Below are 20231 nucleotides of genomic sequence, written 5' to 3' on the forward strand. Positions count from 1 at the left end.
TGTGGAGGTTGGGGGACAACTTTTGGAGTCAGTTCTCTTTCTACTTTTATGAGGGTTCTAGGGATGGGATTTAGGTTGCCAGGTATGTGCCACAAGTGCCTCTACTCACTGAACCGTCTTATTGGCTCTATTTTAAAAAGTTTTCAGGGCTGGAGAGATGGCTCAGCTTTTATGAGCACTTGCTGCTCTTCCAGAGTGCCCAAGTTCAGTTCTCCACACCCACATGGCAGCCCAACTGTGTAACTTCAGTTCCAGGATATCTGGTGCCCTCATCTGACCTCAGTGGGCACCAGTTGCACACCTGGTGCACAGACATACATGGAGGCAAAATACGCATACAGTTACAATAATTAAAAAAAAAAACCATCTCTATTAAAATCTAACATATAGATTAGTAAATATTGTTAAGTGTTCAGTTTACTAGTTATCACAAAATTGAGGATCTGTATCTTTAAGTACTATATTTTTCAGACCATAAGATGCACCTTCCCACCCCCCTCCACCTAGGTGTGTGTGGGGGTTAGGGTGTGCTTTGTGGTCCCATTGTTGTTTTTACTATTTTTCTTGTTTTACTGCTCTAAAAACTGGGTGTGTCTTATGGTCAGGTGCGTCTTATAGTCTGAAAAATACGGTATTCCAGCAGGCTGTGTGTCGGGCTCTGATGTCATACCTGGCTTGAATCCATACCTTCCTTTGTGCAACTTTGAGCAAATTGCTTTGTTTCTCTACATCTCAGTGTCTACAGTATACTTAGCATATTTGTGACTAGGTCATGTGGCCCCTCACATGTACAGCACGTGGTGAGTGGTCTCTTCTGTTAAGAATTAAACAGAAGTGCTCTGTTTGTTCTGTTAAGAATTAAAAAGAAGTATTCCCACTGCTCTGGTAGTAGAGGCAGGCAGATCTCTTGAGTTTGAGGCCAGCTTGTCTGCTTAGCTCTAGGCCAGCTAGGGCTACATAGTAGAAACACCATTTCTCCCAAATAAACAAAGATTAAAAAATTTAAATTATCTTGCCTTTGTGAAATGGTCTGCATATCTCCCTGTTCACAAGTGTCTGCTTAGTCATTAAATGTAACTGAAACATTTGGAGGGGAAGGATTCTGTGTCCTCAATTTAAAGCGTCTCCTTTAGGCCTTTTAATCATAACACCTATGGCTGGTGGAAGTTAAGTGTGTGTTCTTTAGAGCTTTGAGGGAGCCTTTGAAACCCTCAACAGTTTAATGCAATGAGCTTTGAAACCTGGTGTGCTGAAATATGCATGGGTGAAATGGTTCGCTCAGAATGTGGGAACTTCAGGTAAGTTGCCATTCCCACTCCAGAGGAATGTATGAGCTTAGGAAATTGTTTCAGGACTGGTTTTGCCAAAACAAAAAACAAAAGAACAACAATAACAACCGCATCTAAAAAGAAAGACTTCTAAAATCAACTTCCATTCTGCGCAGTGGCAGTACAAAGAGTGATCATCGGGCTGCTCCCACTCTTGAGTCAGATCCAGGTTAGCCCAGCACGGCTGCTTTCTTAGCCCTGGCCCTTAGTAATTTTTTTTTTCCTGGCCCTTAGTGTTGAGCGGAGGTTTGCTAGTGCTCCTCTAAGTAGATGGGTGTGAAGGTTGAGCACCTGGCAGGCGCTTTGTTCCTGGTAGGTGGCTGCTCCTGTGAACCAGTAATGCTGGCACCTGAGACACAGGACTATCCCGAGCTCTTTGCCTTCCTGCCAGTCAGGACTTAGAGACTGTCCTCCTGGTTGGTTCTTGTGGTGTGCTCTGCAGTAGGGGGGGGGTCACATAAGTGTAATGTATTTGTGGGTCTCCTTGGGGTTAGACCTTATTGCTAGCCTCTCCTGAGCTAAAGTTTATCCTGAACACCCTGTGTTCTGGGCTGAGATGCAGCCTGGTGGATCGATCCGCTGCTTCTGTGAGGAATCCGAAGGCCTCATCAGAACCCTCACTATGAAACGTGGGGACTGCAGGAGGCTTTCTCAAGAATGTTGTGGGTGCTGGGTACTGAAGACTTGTGGGGCCTGTTCAGTTTAGAACAGAGCCTGGTCTGTATTACATGGTAGTTTATGGTGCTGACAGGTGGAAGGTGTTACAGGTGTGACCCTGCTCTCCTGATGCTGATTCTCATGTATGTGCCCTCAGGCGTGGCTGAGTAGAAACAAGCTATGGGTGCTTTGCCCTCGGAGTAAGGACCTAGAAGTCAGGTAGAGCTGGGCTGAAGGGAGGCATGGCAGCTAAGGTGAGTGCACTGCCCTGTCCTTTGATGGTCAGCTAGAACAGCAGTGTCCCCTTGCCCATGGTGTCAGGAATCCCCTTTTCCCAGGGACATCCAGAGAGAAGCTGGGTCAGGAAAGGCTGGTTGGGCCCATATCCTTTTCGGGGTAGGGGAAGCAGTCCCCAGGAATGGTGCTGAGGGCTGTTTGTTCTTCTGCAGCCACCAGGGAGGGGATTTCCCTTTCTAAAGACAAAACTAAACATTTGCTCTGTGTTTCAAAAATGGTTTCTTTTGTGAAGATTCTGGCCATGTCCTAGGTCTTGGATTTTGGGGAGGAGGAAATCAAGTGATTGCATCTAGATTAGACTGTCTCACATAGCCCTGTCCATATCACTGGCAGAGCCTGGGTCTCTTTTCTTTGTCACTGGTCTTACACAAAGAACAGCCCTATGGGGTGGCATTTGGGCTGTTCCAGACCCTCAGGCAGTTTCCTCTTTGCTTCCCACAGAACACATGAAACTCTTGTGGTCTTGCTATGAGGGTTAAAAACAGCCTTCCTCTTATGCCTGCTTCGTATCGTGTGTGCTTTTCTCTAGTCCGGAAAGTGATGACTAATTACCGTTCACCCTGCATTTCGTGCCTCCCATGGCATCACACTCCTTCCTCCTTAGAGGGACTCAGCCAGTGCCTGAGTCTGCCGAGGTTATAGTGCCTGCTGCGGGCAGATTGTATTGCTCTGATGTTACTCAAATAGATGTCAGAAAATGAGTGTAGAGAGAGGGATGATGTTTCCCTTTCCTGACTGTCATTGTAGGTGGTGGATCCCACTGTCAGGTCTGCACCTAACCTGCTGTATTGAGTGGATTGCCCAGTCGCTGGGGTCTGGTATGTGTACACGTTTCCAGGACTCAGTGGGATTTTCCTACTTGTATTGGCTCTGTTAGTGCTGCCCTTGTTCTTAGAATATAACCTAGATTTCAGTTGAAAGTGCATGGATGGGACTGTCTGGGAAAGTTGCCCACTGGAGGACTTGGCTGTTAGTAATTAATTCAGCACATACTTTTAAAAATCCTTAATCCTTGGTAGGCATTTGGCCAGATGCTGAAATCCAGAAATGAGTAGAACTGTTCCTGTCCTAAAGTTTGGGATCTGGTAGGAAGAAACAGGAGAACAGTTGTAGAATCCCATCGTTTTAGGTGGGGTATGGTAGAAGAACATAGAGAGAGCTGTAAAGCTTCCTGAAGGAGCTGGGAAGGGGTCACTGTGCAGAGGAAGGAGGTGGCTGGCTGGAGCTCCCCATGCTGCAAATTGCTGGAGCCCAAAGCCCCTGATGACCTAGCTGGGCAGGAGCTCCTTGCTCCTTACAGTGGCTCCAGTTGAGCTGCCTGTTGAAAGGTGGGGAAGGTAGAGATGATGGGAGGGCCTTTGTGTCTGCTTAGTGTGGAGAATTCGGGCTCAGTCTGTGCTTAGAAAGCATGTGACTTGGAGGCAGGCCACCTACTTTAGGCCAGCTTCCAAAGTTCACCCTACAGCCTTGTCTCAAAAGCACGCGCCTGTTTGTGCAACCTCCCCCTTACTGGGGCACTGGCAGAAGGCGGAGGGCCTGGAGCGTGGCCTCTGGTTTTATGGCACTGGTAGCACCGTGTGGAAGTGCTTGAGGACCAGGTGGCGTTAGCCCTTTGCAGAAGAAGTTGGTTCTAGAGTATTGGTTTATTAGGATCACTACTGCTGAGACAAAAACACCATGATCAAAAAAACAAGTCAAGGAGGAAAGGGTTTATTTTGCTTGCGCTCTGTCTCTCTGTCTCTGTCTCTCCATCTCTCTGTCTCTCTCTTGGACAGGGTGTCTCTGTATAGCTCTAGCTGTCCTGAAACTTGCTCTGTAGACCAGGCTGGCCTTGAACTCAGTTAAAGGTGTGCACCACCACTGCCCTGCTCAGTCTGCTTTCTTATAAACCCAGGACCACAAGCACTGGGATTGACCCACCCACAATGGGTTGGGCCCTCCCCTGTCAATGACTAATTAAGAAAATGCCTTACAGCTAGATCTTATAGAGGCATTTTTTAAAATTAAGAGTCCCTCCTGCCAGGTGTGGTGCGCAGGCCTTTAATTCCAGCACTCAGGAGGCAGAGGCAGGCGAATCACTGTGAGTTCGAGGCTAGCTTGGTCTACAAAGTGAGTCTAGGACGGCCACGGCTACACAGAGGAACCCTGTCTCAAAAAACCAAAAAAAAAAAAAAAGAGTCCCACCTTTCAGATTTTTAGTTTGTATGTCAAGTTGACATAAGACTAGCCAGCACAACTATGTTGCAAGCCAGAGCACTCTTTCCCTTTTAGGCTTATTTCCTCAAAGACTGACACTCTTCCTGAGGCTTAATGAATCATCAGAGGCCTCAGAGTTCTTTTGGCTTTTCCCTGGAAGAGGCCCCAGGGACAGAGAACACCATGGCTCTGGGCTCACAGCCTTACGTTCTTCCCCAATTCTTGATTAAGTTTGGAGGAAGGTCCTTGGCATTAACTCTATGAATGAGATGGTTTCTCACCCTACAGGCAGCACTAGGCACCTTGTTTGCCTAGTGCATTCTAGTGCAGAATATCTTGCTAACAGTTGAATTGCGCCAGGTGTGGTGGCGCATGCCTTTAATCCCAGCACTCAAGAGGCAGAGGCAGGCAGATTGCTGTGAGTTTGAGGCCAGCCTGGTCTACAAAGGGAGTCCAGGACAGCCAAGGCTACACAGAGAAACCCTGTCTCAAACAAAACAAAACAAAACAAAACAAAACAAAACCAAAACAAACCCCAAAACCAAACCAAACCAAAACAGGGCTGGAGAGATGGCTCAGTGGTTAAGAGCACTGTCTGTTCTTCCAGAGGTCCTGAGTTCAATTCCCAGCAACCACATGATGGCTCACAACCATCTGTAATGGGATTTGATGCCCTCTTGTGTTATACTTGCAAATAGAACACTCATATAAATAAATATTTTAAAAATCCCAAACAACAACAACAGCAACACAGTTGAACTGCGTCTCCTGCACGCACTGTGGCCAGATGTGGCTTGAAAACAAGGAGCTGTGTCTGTGGAGCACCTGTGAGGTCAGGTGTTGGCTTTCACCACACCTCCTCCTTTCTTTTGTCTTTAGACCAGCCTGTAGGATAGTATTTTTATGGTTCATTGCTGGGGAGGCAGGAAGTTGAGGCTCAGAAAGGTTAAGCACCTCTCCTGATGTCACCCTAGCTGCTAAGTGGCAGAGCCAGAATTTCTGCTTCACCTGTAAAGATTTCTGACCAAGACCTTGTGCCAGTTTGATCTGTCTGAGGCTGATGGTGTTTAGATATACAGTAACCTTTGCCTTTGTCAAAGATTAGCTCTTAGCTATGTGATAAAATGTTTCTTACTGTTATCCTTTAATTAAAAAGAGTAAAACCTTCACATTTGTGTGTATTTGAATCTACTTGTATCTTTTTGTGACTGTTGTTTCTTTTTTATTATTATTTTTTTAAGTTTTATTTTTATGTATGAGTGCTCTGTCTTCATGCACATCAGAAGAGGGCATCAGATTCCATTACAGATGGTTGTGAGCCACCATGTGGTTGCTGGGACTTGAACTCAGGACCTCTGGAAGAGGAGACAGTCTTAACCACTGAGCCGTCTCTCCAGCCCAATGACTGTTGTTTCTTAACATAGCAATTGGTTAGATTTTTCCACAGAGGGAACAGAGGTGGTGTGTGGTATCTTTGAGGGGTACATGGCTGCTGGACTCAGAGTAGACATCAGGGTGGTGTGAGCCATGAAAATTAAAATGTGTTCCACACCTGCTGAAGGGATGCCGAGATCCTTGAGAAGAACTGAGTTTTTGTCTGTAAGGTGTTTTGTTTGTTTCTTGTTTTTTTTTTTTTTGAGACAGGGCTTCTTTGTGTAGCCTTGGCTGCCCTGGACTCACTTTGTAGACCAGGTTGGCCTTGAACTCACAGAGATCACCTGCCTCTGCTCCCAGAGTGCTGGGACACCACGCCCAGCTGTTGTCTGTAAATTTAAAACTTTTTTTCAGCCCTTATATAATTTTTTTTTCTGTAAAAAACAAAAACAAAAACAAAAACTAAATTTACCTGTGTTTTTCTTTGGTGTGGTACACTGTGGTTCTAACTTATAAGAAAAATAGGTTATCAGTGAATACAACTCTGGGGTTAAATGAACCTTACTTTCGTGAATATAGTTTTCTGTGGCTCGGTCTATTTCTGAATTCTGCCGTTCCATTCCCTCCCTCCTGTTTCTATTTTTGCTCTTTGCTGCAGTGTCTGACTGGTTCCTTCAGTTTCTGGGAGGGGGAGATTACTGCCCTTCCTCTTTTTTGCTTTTAATCAGTTTGTTTCTGCTGCACTGAAGGAGACTGGCTTCCTGAGAGCTGCAGGAGGCTTCTTGTAAAAGCTAGGCTAACCCCTAGCAGGTGAACTGCTGTGCCTGCTGTGCCTGGGAGCCTTCAGCTACTTTTTGTTTGATGATAGCAGCTGCTCCTCCTGGGCCAGGTGCCCATTCGTCACTTTTCCTTGGTTCTTAATTTCCCCAGGGCTGTCTGTAGTGGAGCTGGGTTACAGTCCAGGGATGGCTGGAGTTCTGGTACTTACGTTCTACTCTGTGGTTAGGTTATGGTATACCATCTGGTCTCTTTAGTTTGACATTTCAAAATAAAACAAGAAGTAACCTTTCAGGTAAGGCTTGACAGTGTGCTGGTGACTGTGTTTCTCAGACTGGAACTTTCTCTTGGCTTGTGCCTGCCTCTTTGATCAGAGAATTCTGGGCATGGCCTTTGAGGTGTGTATGGCCAGTGCTTTAGAATCTTCTCTCAAGTTCTGGCCTTTGTTCTTCTATGATTAACATATCTCCACTGAAATTGCTTCCTGTCCTGGGTTTAGGGAGCCTCTTCCAAGCCATTTAAAACTAGGCACAGCCTTCCCTCTGACCCCAAATCTTACCTCTCTAGATAAGTCTGATCTTGACTATTCTGAGTGCTTGGCTCCTGTTGTGAAGGAAAAGCATGCCTTGTCTTGGACTTGAGTGAGTATGGTAGTGCTGTGGGAAGGTGTGGCCACTTGGGGTATGCTTGGGCAGAGTGGAGTGCTTGTGAGTGTGTAATTTACTTTGCTGTTTTTCTGTCTTAATGAAGGTAGCTTGGTTTTTATGCTGTTTCACAATGACTAGGATTGAACCCATGGCTTTGCTCATTCTAGCCAAGTACCTATACTGAGCAGTAGTCCCAGCCCCTAATCTGTGTTATCTCTGTACCACTGTTACAGAAGGCCTGAGATAAACAGTTTGTAAGAATGAAAGGCTTATTTCAGCTCATTATTTCAAAGATTTCTTTTCTTTTTCTTCAAGACAGGGTTTCTCTGGGTAGCCTTGGCTGTCCTGGACTCTCTGTAGACCAGGCTGGCCTTGAACTCATAGCAATCTGCCTCCCTCTGCCTCCCAAGTGCTGGGATTAAAGGCGTGTGCCATATTTCAAAGATTCCTTAAGTCCATGGTATTTCAGCCTTGTTGCTTTGGGCCCAGGGAAGCACAGAATGTCTTGATAGGAGCAGGTGACAAAAGAATCCTGATTACCTCATTGCATCCAGCAAACAAGGTAATATAACTTCATTCAACCCCTTAAAGGCTCCACCATCCTCTAGGTGCACAGCAGTCTTGGGACCCAGCCTTCAACATGCGGGCATACAAGATCCAGAATGTAGGCTATTCCCACAAGAAACTTTTCTTCCCTCCTGGCACAGATCTTTTACCTCCAGGGCTGGCCTGGTTGCTGGAGATGTGACTGGGGTGAAGGAGCTGATGATGAAACTCATTGCTTCCTGTAGATGATCTCTGTGGGTTATCGTCTTGCTAGCTCATGTCATGAGAGGGCGTTTAAGCTTTTGCTCTGGGCCTCAATTAGAACTTGAGTGTATAGGACATCTTATTTATTTATTTATTTATTTATTTATTCTTTTGGCTTGGGTATCAGACAGGATGGTCTCAGATTCACAAACTTCTTGCCTCAGTCTCCCAGTGCTGGTTTCATAAGTGTGTGCCACCATGCCCAACTCATAGGACTCTTTCAAAGGTGCCTGTTTAAGCGGGTAATCCAGCCTTTGGAGCTGTGTGTCCGGAGATGCCTGAGGAGTGACATCTTTGGATTTATATATACATTTTAAATTCCCATGTCTGTGTTTCTCTAGTTTCCTCTTGGACCAAGATGACTGATGGAAACCTTTCCACCTCTATGAATGGTGTAGCATTGATGGGCATTCTAGATGGTCGGCCAGGAGACTCCCTTCAGGACCTGCAACACCTGAGTGTCAAGGCTCCCAGATCCCTGTCAGTGCCTGACTATGGACCCACACTAAAACTTGGTGCTTTGGAAGATCGACACAGCCTTCAGTCAGTGGACTCGGGCATTCCTACCCTGGAGATTGGCAATCCAGAGCCTGTTCCCTGCAGTGTGGTCCATGTGAAGAGAAAGCAGTCTGAGTCAGAGATCATCCCCGAGCGGGCCTTCCAGAGCGCATGCCCCCTGCCATCCTGTGCACCCACAGCCCCCACCTGCAGCGAGCAGGAGCAGGTTGTGCGGAAGTCTTCCACATTTCCCAGGACAGGCTATGACTCAGTGAAACTCTACAGCCCCACCTCCAAAGCCTTGAACCGAAGTGACGATGTCTCTGTCTGCAGTGTTTCTAGTCTTGGCACAGAGCTGTCGACGACGTTGTCAGTCAGCAATGAGGACATCTTGGACCTCATGGTCACGAGCAGTTCCAGCGCCATTGTGACCCTAGAGAATGATGATGACCCACAGTTCACTGATGTCACCCTGAGCTCCATCAAGGAAACCAGTGATGTACATCAGCTGGATTGTGTTGCTGAGACTGAGGAGGGGAGGAAATTGAAACTATTGCAACCATTCAGTCACTTCTTTACAAGGTAACAACACCTTTGCTATTTGGAGCAGCCAGGGCAACAGATGTAGACTGTTGTTTTGTGCCTCCTTGTCTGACTGTCTGTGTCCTACAGACATTCGTGCCTTTTCCCTGTGCCTTAGAGTATTGTGGAGTAGTGTGTGGCCAGGTTTGCTGCTGACTCGGCTGTTTGGCTTCCCACTCCCGTCTCCTGCTTCTCTGTTCTTGGCTCACTTGAATAGTCTTCGTTGCTTCTTGGCCTCCTGCCTTTTGTGGGTGGGGTCACCCAGAGATGGTTATTACCTTTACTTTGTCATTCGCTAATCACTTGGGTTTCTTGGGTCAGGCAAAAGGATGCTGTTGAGATTAGTACCGGCATTAGCAACTCTCTTTCTAACACTGCTCCCAGTGGCAGACGCTGGGGCTGGCATTTCCAAATGCTCCAGTAATGCTGCCAGTACCTGTATGGTCCTTATCATGTGTTCTGGCCCTGGCCCTGCTGTTGAGGCATGTGCCATGGCTATTGGGGGATAGTCTAATGTATTTTGTTGCTAATTACTGCTTGTTGTCTCTGTGACCCACCTTTTGGTTAATTAAAAAGCCATCCCACCTGGGCAGGGCAAAGGAGATAGGTGGGGCTAGGAGAGAGAGGGATTCTGGGAAGAAGAAAGACGGCCACGAGGAGAAAGGAGAGTGATCTGAGGAGAGGAGAGGAAGGCCGCCACGGGTTAGATGGAGGAGAAGCACATGGCCGGTGTGGATGGAGAATTCCGGCCCAGATAAAAAACATTAGCAAGTATTTGAGATTATGGATGAGAGGTAGCTTGATAAAAGTTATTGCAAACAGATGGCATGAGATTGAGGCAGGGATTCTATGCCTGCCCCACTATGGGAGGTAGTTTAGAAGATTGATATCTGCCTGCCCTAGGTTAACTAAAGCTATTTTAAAATATAACAAGTGTCTGTGTCTTGATTGATTACTAGCTGGGCCTACAGGTAATACAGATAATTTTAAAAAACAATACACGGCTGCCTTGCAGTCACACAATTCTTGTGTTGATCTTGCCATGTATACCCTTTCTTTGGTGTCTTGTCACCTAGGTCCCCAACAAGCCTACTGGGCTTCCTGTGTGTCCTCGAGCCCCGTGAGGAGAGTTGCTTCCATTTCTTCCTCTTGTTTGTGTTTTATGCTGTTGTTCAGCAAGAGTCTGTCGAAGGCTCTGTTCTAGGCAGGCCAAGTGGGAGTCATAGGGTGATAGACATGATTTTAGGTCACAACGGAAGGTGAGTTTATAATCTGGGGTTGGGATATCCCCACTAATCAGTCACTGAAGCTGAGGTGCTCTGCAGAAGGGTGTGGAGCTATGAATTACATATTCAGGATTGTAATCTGCCCATATTTGTTCTTTGGAGGCTTCTGGGCTATGAACTTGGCAGGTGGAAACACTTGGCACTTGTTTTAGCAAGTCAGTGTTGGACTTTGTAGTACTTATGTGATGTGCTGCCTAGACTCAGCCAAAGACATCTGGGTCTGGGTACATGTGGTAGCTTATGGTTTCCCAGTTGCTTCGTCAGGCAAATGTGGAATGTCCCCAGTCAGCCTAAGGCCAGCTCTGAGTGAGATGGTCTTTACATGGCATGCAGTCTTCTGGGACAGCTTTTGTTCTTGATGTGCCAACTGGTGGGTACCCTGCACCTCCAGTGGGAATCTTGATCACAGAATTTGTTATTCAGTGATTACCTTCTGGAGACCTTGTGTGTCAGAGTCCTTCTGAGGCCTTCCATGCAGCTACTATCTGTGTAGCTGGCTTGTCCCTGTTACTTGGACGAATGTTTGCAGTTTTCCATGTTGCTGAGTACCAGAGTGCCTTACATGTGACTCCTCAGATCAATCTCAGAGTGGAGGAGCCTGCCTAGGTGACAGGGATTCTTAGCAAACTTGGAAACTTGTTTATTTATTTATTTATTTATTTATTTAATTTTGGTTTTTAAGACAAGGTCTCTCTGTGTAGCCCTGGCTGTCCTGGACTCGCTTTGTAGACCAGGCTGGCCTCAAACTCACAGTGATCCACTTGCCTCTGCCTCCCGAGTGCTGGGATTACAGGCTGTGCCACCACACCCAGCTGGAAACTCTTTTTTAAAAACAGAAGTGCCTGAGAAGTAGCATAGTGGGAACAGCTTGGTTTACAGGTCACATCCTAGCTATGCGACCTTCAACATCGCTTCCCTTCACTGAAATTTCCAAATCCCTAGCAGAAAAGTACTGAGAAGGGTGCTGGGTGTCTGGTGTGCCACAGCCACTGCTTCGTTCACCTCTGTTGTCCCCATCATCAGGGTGTTTGCTGCCTCAGCTCATTTCCCCCAGAATTGGAGTGAAAAGCCCCTGTTGTGGTTGTGGAATTAGGGGGGTTATTATGTTGAAGATTTAGTACGGATCTCGACACACGAACTATGTGTTTGTTAGGTTTACTATTGCTCTGGTAAAACACCAAAAGCAACTTGGCAAGGAAAGGGTTTTTACTTTTTTTTGGCTGGTGGTAGTTGCGGGGGAGAGGATAGGGTTTATTTAGCTTACACTACCACAGCACTGTTTATTATTGAAGGAAGTCAGGACAGGAACTCAGACAGGGCAGGAGCCTGATGCAGAGGCCATAGAGGGGTGCTGCTTATTGGCTTGCTCAGCCTGTGTTCTTCTAGAACCCAGGACCACCAGCCCAGGTGTAGTACCACAATGGGCTTGCCCTTCCCCATCAGTCTTTAGTTAAGAAAATGCTTACAGATGCATATTATGGAGAGGCATTTTCTTAGTTGAGGCTCTCTCCTCTCAGATGACTTTAGCTTATGTCAAGTTGACATAAAACCAGCATAGATGACTTTACATATCATCTGTTTGGGGTGATCATGGCTATTCCCTGCTCTATTGCTTCCTTTTTTTTTTTCTTTTTTTTTTTTTGGTGTTCGGTTTTTCAAGACAGGGTTTATTGTGTAGCCTTGGCTGTCCTGGACTCACTTTGTAGACCAGGCTGGCCTTGAACTCACAGAGATCTGCCTGCCTCTGCTTCCCAGAGTGCTGGGATTACAGGGGTGTACCACTGTGCCCAGCTCTGAACCTGACTTCTTGATGAGGTGCATACGTGAGACAGGAACAGTAGAGCAATAATATGGCAGCTGGACCTGACTGTTTCTCCATGGAAGCTGTAGGCGTAGCTGCTGTCTGTTCTTCCTTTACTTGCTATAACATACCTGTGTATCAGATTACCCTGAGCTGTAAACTGGTTCCTACCTCCTAGGCATGGTGGATATCTTGGGAGAGTGGGCACTGCAGTTGGGAACACTGGGTCAAGGCTTAGGTGAGCTAGGTTTATTGTTAGCTCTCCTCCTTAATAACTGTGTGACTGCGTCTTTAATGGGGGAAATGACTCAAGTAAGATCAAATAGCTAAGGCACCTAGCTTCCTGGTATTACTTAAGTAGTAGCTTTCTTTGGTTTGAACAGAATATATCTTGTTTCTTACTGTTCTTGTGAGCTTTTGGCCCCACACCCTACATTGTTCAGTTGAACCCACTGCCCAGTAACTTAGAGCAGGACTTCTGTACCAGGCTCTGTTAATGTTTGAGATGGATACTTCTGTGGGCAGCTGTCCTGTGTGTTGTAACAGTCCTGACCTCTGCCCCCTAGTTACTGGCACCATCGTCCAACTATGAAGACCAAAATGTTTCTAGACATTGCCACATGTTGTAGGATGGAGGTGGACGAAGCCTTTCAGATGCGCTGGGCTAACGGATTACAGCTGTTGGTATTGACTAGCTTCCTCAAAAGTCCTTCATAGTGTAATTTGAGCAGCACCCTCATCTTACATGGAAGAGAGCTGTGTTAAGGGAGCCCATGAATCCAGCATAGTAGAACCCAGAGAGCAGTGGGAGAGGAATGCAGTACGTGCTTGTGGTGTGGCTGTTTGCCTCCAGAGATGGAGTTGGTTTCCATGAAGCCAAAGGTTTAATCTGCTAATCCAAATGGGCCAGGGAAGTAGTAATTAGCTTTTCCTGCTTCCATCTTCTGTCATCTGGCCTTTTATTAAGCTCTCAGAGGAGGTGATCAGAGGGTCCTTTGTTAAAGAGGTGTTAAATGTCCATTTGAAGGCAAAGCAGACCTTGCTATAGGAAGGTATGGGGTAGAGACAACCATCGGGGTCTGTGCTTCCCTGCAGGTCTGGAATGATGGATTTTTCTAGTCTGCTTCCTGACCTGTCAAGAGAGCCCTTTGGGGGCACAGTCTGTGTCTAGTTAGCCCTGCTTCTCTTTGTAATTCAAATACAGAGTGGGAAGACCATGGTAGTTTGAGAACTGGGGCTGCGGAGCCCCACCAGCTCTGTCATTTTGTGTTGTGTGACCCTGAGGAAGTCATGTAACTTCTGCAGCCTCTAGTGTGTACTTGGGTGACCTGAGACTAATTGCTCCTTTGATAAAGAGCTATTATGAGAGAGATAGAGCCATAGCTCAGCATTATAGCATTTGCCTAGTGTGTGTGAGGTGCTGGGTTCCATCCTTAGCCCTGAAAAAAAAATACAAAAACCACTCAAGCGAAGAACTAATAATGCAACGGTTAAATGAGGAAATAGAAGTTAACTCTCTAGATGGAGCATGCTTGATACATAGGCAGTTTCTGGCCTATGGAGTTTCAAATGATATTTCAGTGTTATATATTTATTTATTTATTTTGTTTTGTTTTTGTTTTTCGAGACAGGGTCTCTCTGTGTGGCCTTGGCTGTCCTGGACTTGCTTTGTAGACCAGGCTGGCCTCGAACTCATAGAGATCCACCTGCCTCTGCCTCCCAAGTGTTGGGATTAAAGGCGTGTGCCACCGTGCCAGGCTTTCAGTGTTATTTTTTAAAAATTCTTGTGTGTAAAGATGTTTTAGTTCCTGTGCAGAGCACGGCCTTTGGGATCTGACCCACTGGCTGGTGGACATAGAGTATGATAGGGAGGAAATTCAGGGACCTGAGGCAGCTTATTACTGAGGAGGGAGTCGTGTGCATGGTGCCATGCTTTGCTTGCATGGCTGTCATTGTCAGGATGCATAGTAATGGGGAGTAGCATGAGACGGGGCTCTGGGCTGCCAGTTTATTCTCTGGGCTGCTCTCCTTCAAGTTGCTTTCCTGGACTTTATTAGTTGCAGAGCAGAGGTCTGTTTCTAGTCTCTTGCTGCTAGAGTTTTGGACATGAATTAGGACCATCCAGTTCTCCCATTGTGGGAGGTTTGAGGCAGAAATGAGGTGCAGGCTTTTTTATTTATTTATTTTCCTCTTTGCTTCTCTCTGGTGCCTACTGATGTTGTAGAGGTGAGAGGCTTTCCTATAGTGTTGACAGTATCTGTTTTCAGCTTCCTGGATGTTGAGAGCAGTTGCAGGAGAGCTCTGTGTTCCCTTCCAGATATGGGGATGTTGATTTCCTGCTGGGTTCTGGAGTTCAACAATTCGAGTAGCAGCTCTCATTTGCATCTTAGGGACATGAGTTTCCTGTTGCTCAGTGACCTATTCCTAGGGGCCAGGGGATCATTCAGAATCAACTTCTTCATATGATCTTGAAATCATCTTATTCTTTGTGTTAAATCTATTTCTGATTTCTTCTTTAAATCACTAAAATGTTTTGTTTGTTTGTTTGTTTGTTTAAACAGGGTTTCTCTGTGTAGCCTTGGCTGTCCTGGACTAGCTTTGTAGACCAGGCTGATCTTGAACTCGGCGATCTGCCTGCCTCTGCCTCCTGAGTTCTGGGATCACGTGTGTGCCATTGTGCCTGGCTCCCTAGAATTTTTTTTTTTTAATCTTGTACTGGGAACTTACTGATTCAGGAACATGTTTGTAATTCTGCATATATGTGTAGAAACCATGGCAGAAGCTGATTAACTTGCTGGGGGATTCAGAGGTGATTCAGGGCTTGGGCCTCTGACCTTTACGTCTATGATCTGCAAGACTTACGTGTAGTTGGGTGAAATGGGAAGGGGTATACCTGGATATGGAATAGATGTGTGGCCTGCATAGTAATACTGATTCAGTTTTATGTTACTTGACTTACTTTCTAATGCTATGACCATTTTAGAATTAGCACCAGTGAAATGAGAGATGGTATTTATAATTATGACTTTCTTACAAAAATCTGTTTGCTAGTTGTCTTATGTCTTTGACTGAGACCTACTGTGTCTTGGAGCTGCTGCTGGTGTGTGCACCTGCTTGTGCTTTGCTGAGGTACCTAGGAAAGAGGGCTGGGCAATGGTTTCCTGACCTAGCTGTGTGCTGGTGTGCTGTCCTGCGGTCTGGATTAAGGCAGATACTCAGGCTTAGTCTTTGTACGCTTGTCTGTGAAATAAGCTGAGGTGTACCTACTTACAGGTCTGTGAGAATGAAAGGAGCCATCCCATATAATCAGCACACTGAGCTCCAAGAGCCAGGCAGAAGGAAAGGGAGATGATTTCAAGATGGGCAGGTTGCTACAGAGGCCACTACGTTAAATCTCTGCTGTGGGATAAGGATGAGAAAAAAGACAGAATAAGATAAGACAAAAACTAATAGATTGAAGTAGGACAAAACAGAAGGGAAAAAGTTCAAGAAAAGGCACATGGGCTGGAGGGATGGCTCAGAGTTTAAGAGCACTGGCTGCTTTTCCCAAGGTCCTGAGTTCAGTTCCCAGCAACTATATGGTGGCTCACAACCATCTATAATGAGAACTGGTGCCCTCTTTTGGTGTATAGGCAGGCAAAACACTGTATATATATGATAAATAAATCTTAAAAAAAAAAAGAAAAAAGAAAAGGCACAGATATATATGCAGAAACTACTTATTTACACACACAGGAATCGCATGAAAACTCTAAACTGGGAGCTATAAGATTTTTGCAAAGGACCTGTAGGATAAAAAGAGAGGAAAATTGTATATAAATAAAATACAAGTACAAATAAAACTTATAATTTTTTTTTTTGAGACAGGGTTTCTCTGTGTAGCCTTGGCTGTCCTGGACTCACTTTGTAGACCAGACTGGCCTTGAACTCTGAGTGATCCGCCTGCCTCTGCCTCCCGAGTGCTGGGATTAAAGGCGTGCGCCACCACTGCCTGGCTAAAATTATAATTGTTAAAAATGCCCTGACAAATTATGAGAAAAGGAACCTCTAATGATGCTGTTGAGTTCATTTTCTGTTGGCCATCTAGTGCTGGGTATGCAGTCTACCCTTAAGAGTAACTTGTTTCTTCAGTGAGAGTCCTTTGGAGAAAACTAAATTTTCATAGTGGTTGTCAAATGCAGAGAGGTTCTGGGTTAGGGATGGGGTCAGGTGTCTACTACTTTCAGCTCTTATGACTCCATCTGGTCCAGACCCCCGTGCAGCCCCAGTGCATGTTGCCTCAGACCTTGTGCGTCCACATCTTCAATCCTGTTGCTTTAGAGGGCATAGCTCATTTTTAAGTGCATGATCTTTCTCTGTCTGGATTTGGTATAGTTTATTTGTTTGCTCACCGAAGGGCATCTTATCTTAGTTGCTTCTAAGTTTCGGCATATATGAACAGCTGCTGTTTTTAAAGATCCATGTGGGTGTAGGTTTTCAGATCTTTTGGGTACATGCCAAGGAATGCAAATACTATACTGTATGATAAGCATGCTCAGTGTTGAAGAAACTGCCTGTTTTCCAAAGTGGCTTCACTATTTTATCTTCCCACCAGTAATGAATGATACTTCCTGTTGCTCTCACCAGTGTTTGCTGTTGTCACTTCTTATATTGCTCTGGTTTTGTTGGTCAAGTAGGAAGCTGGGTCCTCAGCTGACAGTTCTGATATAAGTTGTTACAACAAAATACCATTGAGTGGATGGTGTGGAAGCACCAATTCTGGAGGCTGGGAGGTTCAAGATAGAGGTGCCAGCGGATTTGGTGTCCACTGACGCACTAAGCTTGTTTTGATGGACAGTGTATTAGTTACTCTTCTTATTGCTGTGGCAAAGAGCAAGTTAAGGAAGGAAGGGTTTTCTTTGCTTGACAGCCTGTAGGTACAGTCCATCATGGCAGGGAAGGGACGGGGAGGCAGCTGGTCACATTGCATCTGAAGTCAGGAAGCAGAGGCAGGTGAGCCTGTGGGATAGTGCTACTCATGTTTAGAGTGGGTCTTCTTCCTTTATTAAGCCTTTCTGAAAATACCCATACAGATATTCTAAGGGTGCGTTTCTGTGGTGATCCTAAATCCCATCAGGTTGGCAGTCATTCCTTCTTCTAATGGCTACTACTTTGGTGGGCAGGCCTTGATGAAAGAGACCTTCCCATGGTTTAAGAAGATTCCATTAGCTGGGTGTGGTGGCTCACACCTTTAATCCCAGCACTCTGGGGCTGGCGGATTGCTGTGAGTTCGAGGCCAGCCTGGTCTACAAATTGAGTCCAGGATAGCCAAGGATACACAGAGAAAACTTGTCTCGAAAAACCAAAAAAATGAAAAAAGAAGATTCCATTTATGAATAGCACCCATCTTTCAGGGAGAGGTTGGCTGAGGCTGGAGGATGGACTTTGGTTCTTATGTCTGGGCTGGGGGAGAACTCTGATAGCCTTGAATGTAGGCCATGCAGATGCCCCTTCTTAAGGGCCCACTGGTGTCTGAAGTACTCAGGAGGGATGTGGGCCACAAGGTTTAGGGTACTCTGCTCTTTGGTGGACATAGCCAAGCAAGTCCTGGTTACTATGGCAGGAGCAGGAGGAAATGCCCAGGAAGAACATGGACCATCATCATGTGGGTATGAGGTGCTACTTCCTCTTCTGTAATCCTTGTCCTCTTCTGAACCCCACTCTTACTCCCAGCTGGTTCTCTATACTTGATGTTCCCACTAGGTAAAAGCCTATAACAGCTACCCTTCCCTAGGACCAGCCTGCAGAGGACTTACTCAGTGACACTGTTTCTGTGTTTCTCTTGAGAGGCGATATCCCAGAGTCTTGTATGCAAATGCTTTAGTCCAGCCAGCATGTTCTTTCAGCTTTGAAGGTCTTTTGTGTGCCCCAAGTAGTTCATATCCTTAATAGACTAGCCCCTGGGGAGTACATGCCATCAGAAGCAGCTCTGCTGCTGCTTTGGCTGCTCTGGCAGACCCTGTGTTTAGTTCCTTGGGTATTCCCTGTAGCAACACTCAGAAGACTATCTGTGCTGGTTGGAACCCATCACAGACAGCATGGGGCCTGCAAGAGGGATGCCTTGGGAGTGACTTAGGATGGCTACACTCCTGACCTTCTGCGGACTTACCTGGAGTGAGGACTGAAGGGACACAGTGAAGCCCTTCAGGTGGCTAATGGCAGACTCGTTTTTAGTAGCAGTAGCTACCTGGCCATGCCAGCCCTTCCTATGATATATGGAGAAGTTGCTTTGTAAACATGGTTTTCCTGTGTTAAGTAGAGATTTGGCCCAACTCACTTCAGAGTCACTCATCACTAAGAGCTTGCCTGAGTCACATCTCAGCACACAGCCCCTGTCTTTCTGCAGGTCTAGAGACTCCTCCTGCAGTGGGTTCCTCTACCTCTTACTGCTTTGCATACTTTAACAAGAAAACCTCTGGGATGAGAGAGCTCCCTCCATGGTGTTTTGCACTCCTCACTTGTGTGTTATTGCTAGGGCATGGGCATTGAGCAGTGTTCACCAGGGAAGCACTTACCCAAGCAAAGGATCTGAATTTAGACACCGCACATTTCCACAGAGAATCATCACTCCAGGACCCAGCTCTATAGTGGCCAGGACTTGCTGGCTACACTTAAGATCCCATTTTGTCTGTGTAGTCTGAGTGAATCTGCAGAGTGGTGATACACTTGCTGCCAGACTGTAGGTGCCGTGGAGAGAGAAAGCAGGGTGTCAGGAAGGGTAGAGGTTAGAAAGTAGGAAAGATTGTGTTTAGACAGGGTGGTTGGAGCTGGGGCTGGCTGAACAGGTGACATTCAAGTAAAGACTTGAGTGTGGGTAGGACAGAGAGTTCTCCAAGGACATCATTGCAGGGACAGTCTTTCTTTCTTTTTTTCTTTTTTCTTTTTGGTTTTTTGAGACAGGATTTCTCTGTGTAGCCTTGACTGTCCTGAATTCACTTTGTAGACCAGGCTGGCCTCGAACTCACAGAGATCCACCTGCCTCTGCCTCCCAAGTGCTGGGATTAAAGGCGTGTGCCACCACTGCCCAGCTGGGACAGAGTTTCTAAGGCAGGTGGGACTTGCCTTGTTTATTCCATGTCTGCCTTGCATCTGTTCAGGACTGAGTGCCCGAAGCAGCTCACCAGCTCCTGGTTCCAGGCCCTCATGGCAGTTTGTGCTCACTTAGCAAGTTCAGTCCTTTTGGTTGTTTGGAGTCTACTTTGCAGAGTCTGGATCTGTGCTGCTCAGTGTGTTAGCCATGAATTAAAGCCAATTAAAATAACCTAAAATGGAAAGTTGAGATCCTCAGCCTTACTAGTCACATTCAGGCACTTAGTAGCCACGTGGGAGTCAGCGGCTGCTGTATTGAATGGCTCAGATGGGTACATTTCCATTGCAGTGGGAAGTTCTTTTGCCAGCCTAGTTTAGAGGACAGCCTGTGACTTTATTTTTAAATTTGTCCCTTTGATGTATAAAAGCAACACAGAGTGACTGTTTAACCAGCACATCATAATAGAGGGGATAAATTAATGAAGCCAAGAGAAGCCTGCAGAAAGCACCATGCACAGGGCTGGGAGCATGCTGTTGTTGCTGGTGACCACTGAACCATCTCCTAACCCCTGGATTTATGATTAAAGCATCTCTTTGTTTAAAAATATGCAGCAGGGCTCTGGGCATCATTGTACTTTCATACCTACTATGGTTTTTCTTTATTTCCTTACAGACCGTTAATGAGTTTTAAATGTTAAAAAAAAAATGAAATAGACTAGTGCTACTGGGATCTGCCTCAGAGGTAGAACACATGCTTAGTATATGTGGGGGTCCTGGGTTCTATGCACAGCACTGTGAAAAAAAAAAAACAGCCAGGTGCGGGGGCACACACTTGTAATCCCAGCACTCAGGGAGGCAGAAGCAGGCAGATGAGTTCGAGGCCAGCCTGTTCAACAAAGCGAATCCAGGA

At 46.1% G+C, this 20231-nt stretch overlaps 1 protein-coding gene across 4 annotated transcripts in view; it reads left to right on the forward strand.

Annotated features, from left to right (window-relative positions):
- The window catches only part of TBC1D14 (TBC1 domain family member 14), a 100786-nt gene that overhangs the window by 12577 nt on the left and 67978 nt on the right, over positions 1-20231 (forward strand). For 3 of the 4 annotated variants that reach the window (XM_084797471.1, XM_084797473.1, XM_084797472.1), the window contains one exon: positions 8428-9166. In XM_084797471.1, coding sequence (XP_084653597.1) covers positions 8428-9166 — 739 coding nt within the window. Of the gene's footprint in view, positions 1-8427; positions 9167-20231 lie in introns of those variants that run through there. The other variant, XM_084797476.1, reaches the window with a different exon arrangement.

Source organism: Acomys minous (genome assembly GCF_964271855.1).
Source record: "Acomys minous genome assembly, chromosome: 10".
NCBI lineage: Eukaryota > Metazoa > Chordata > Mammalia > Rodentia > Muridae > Acomys > Acomys minous.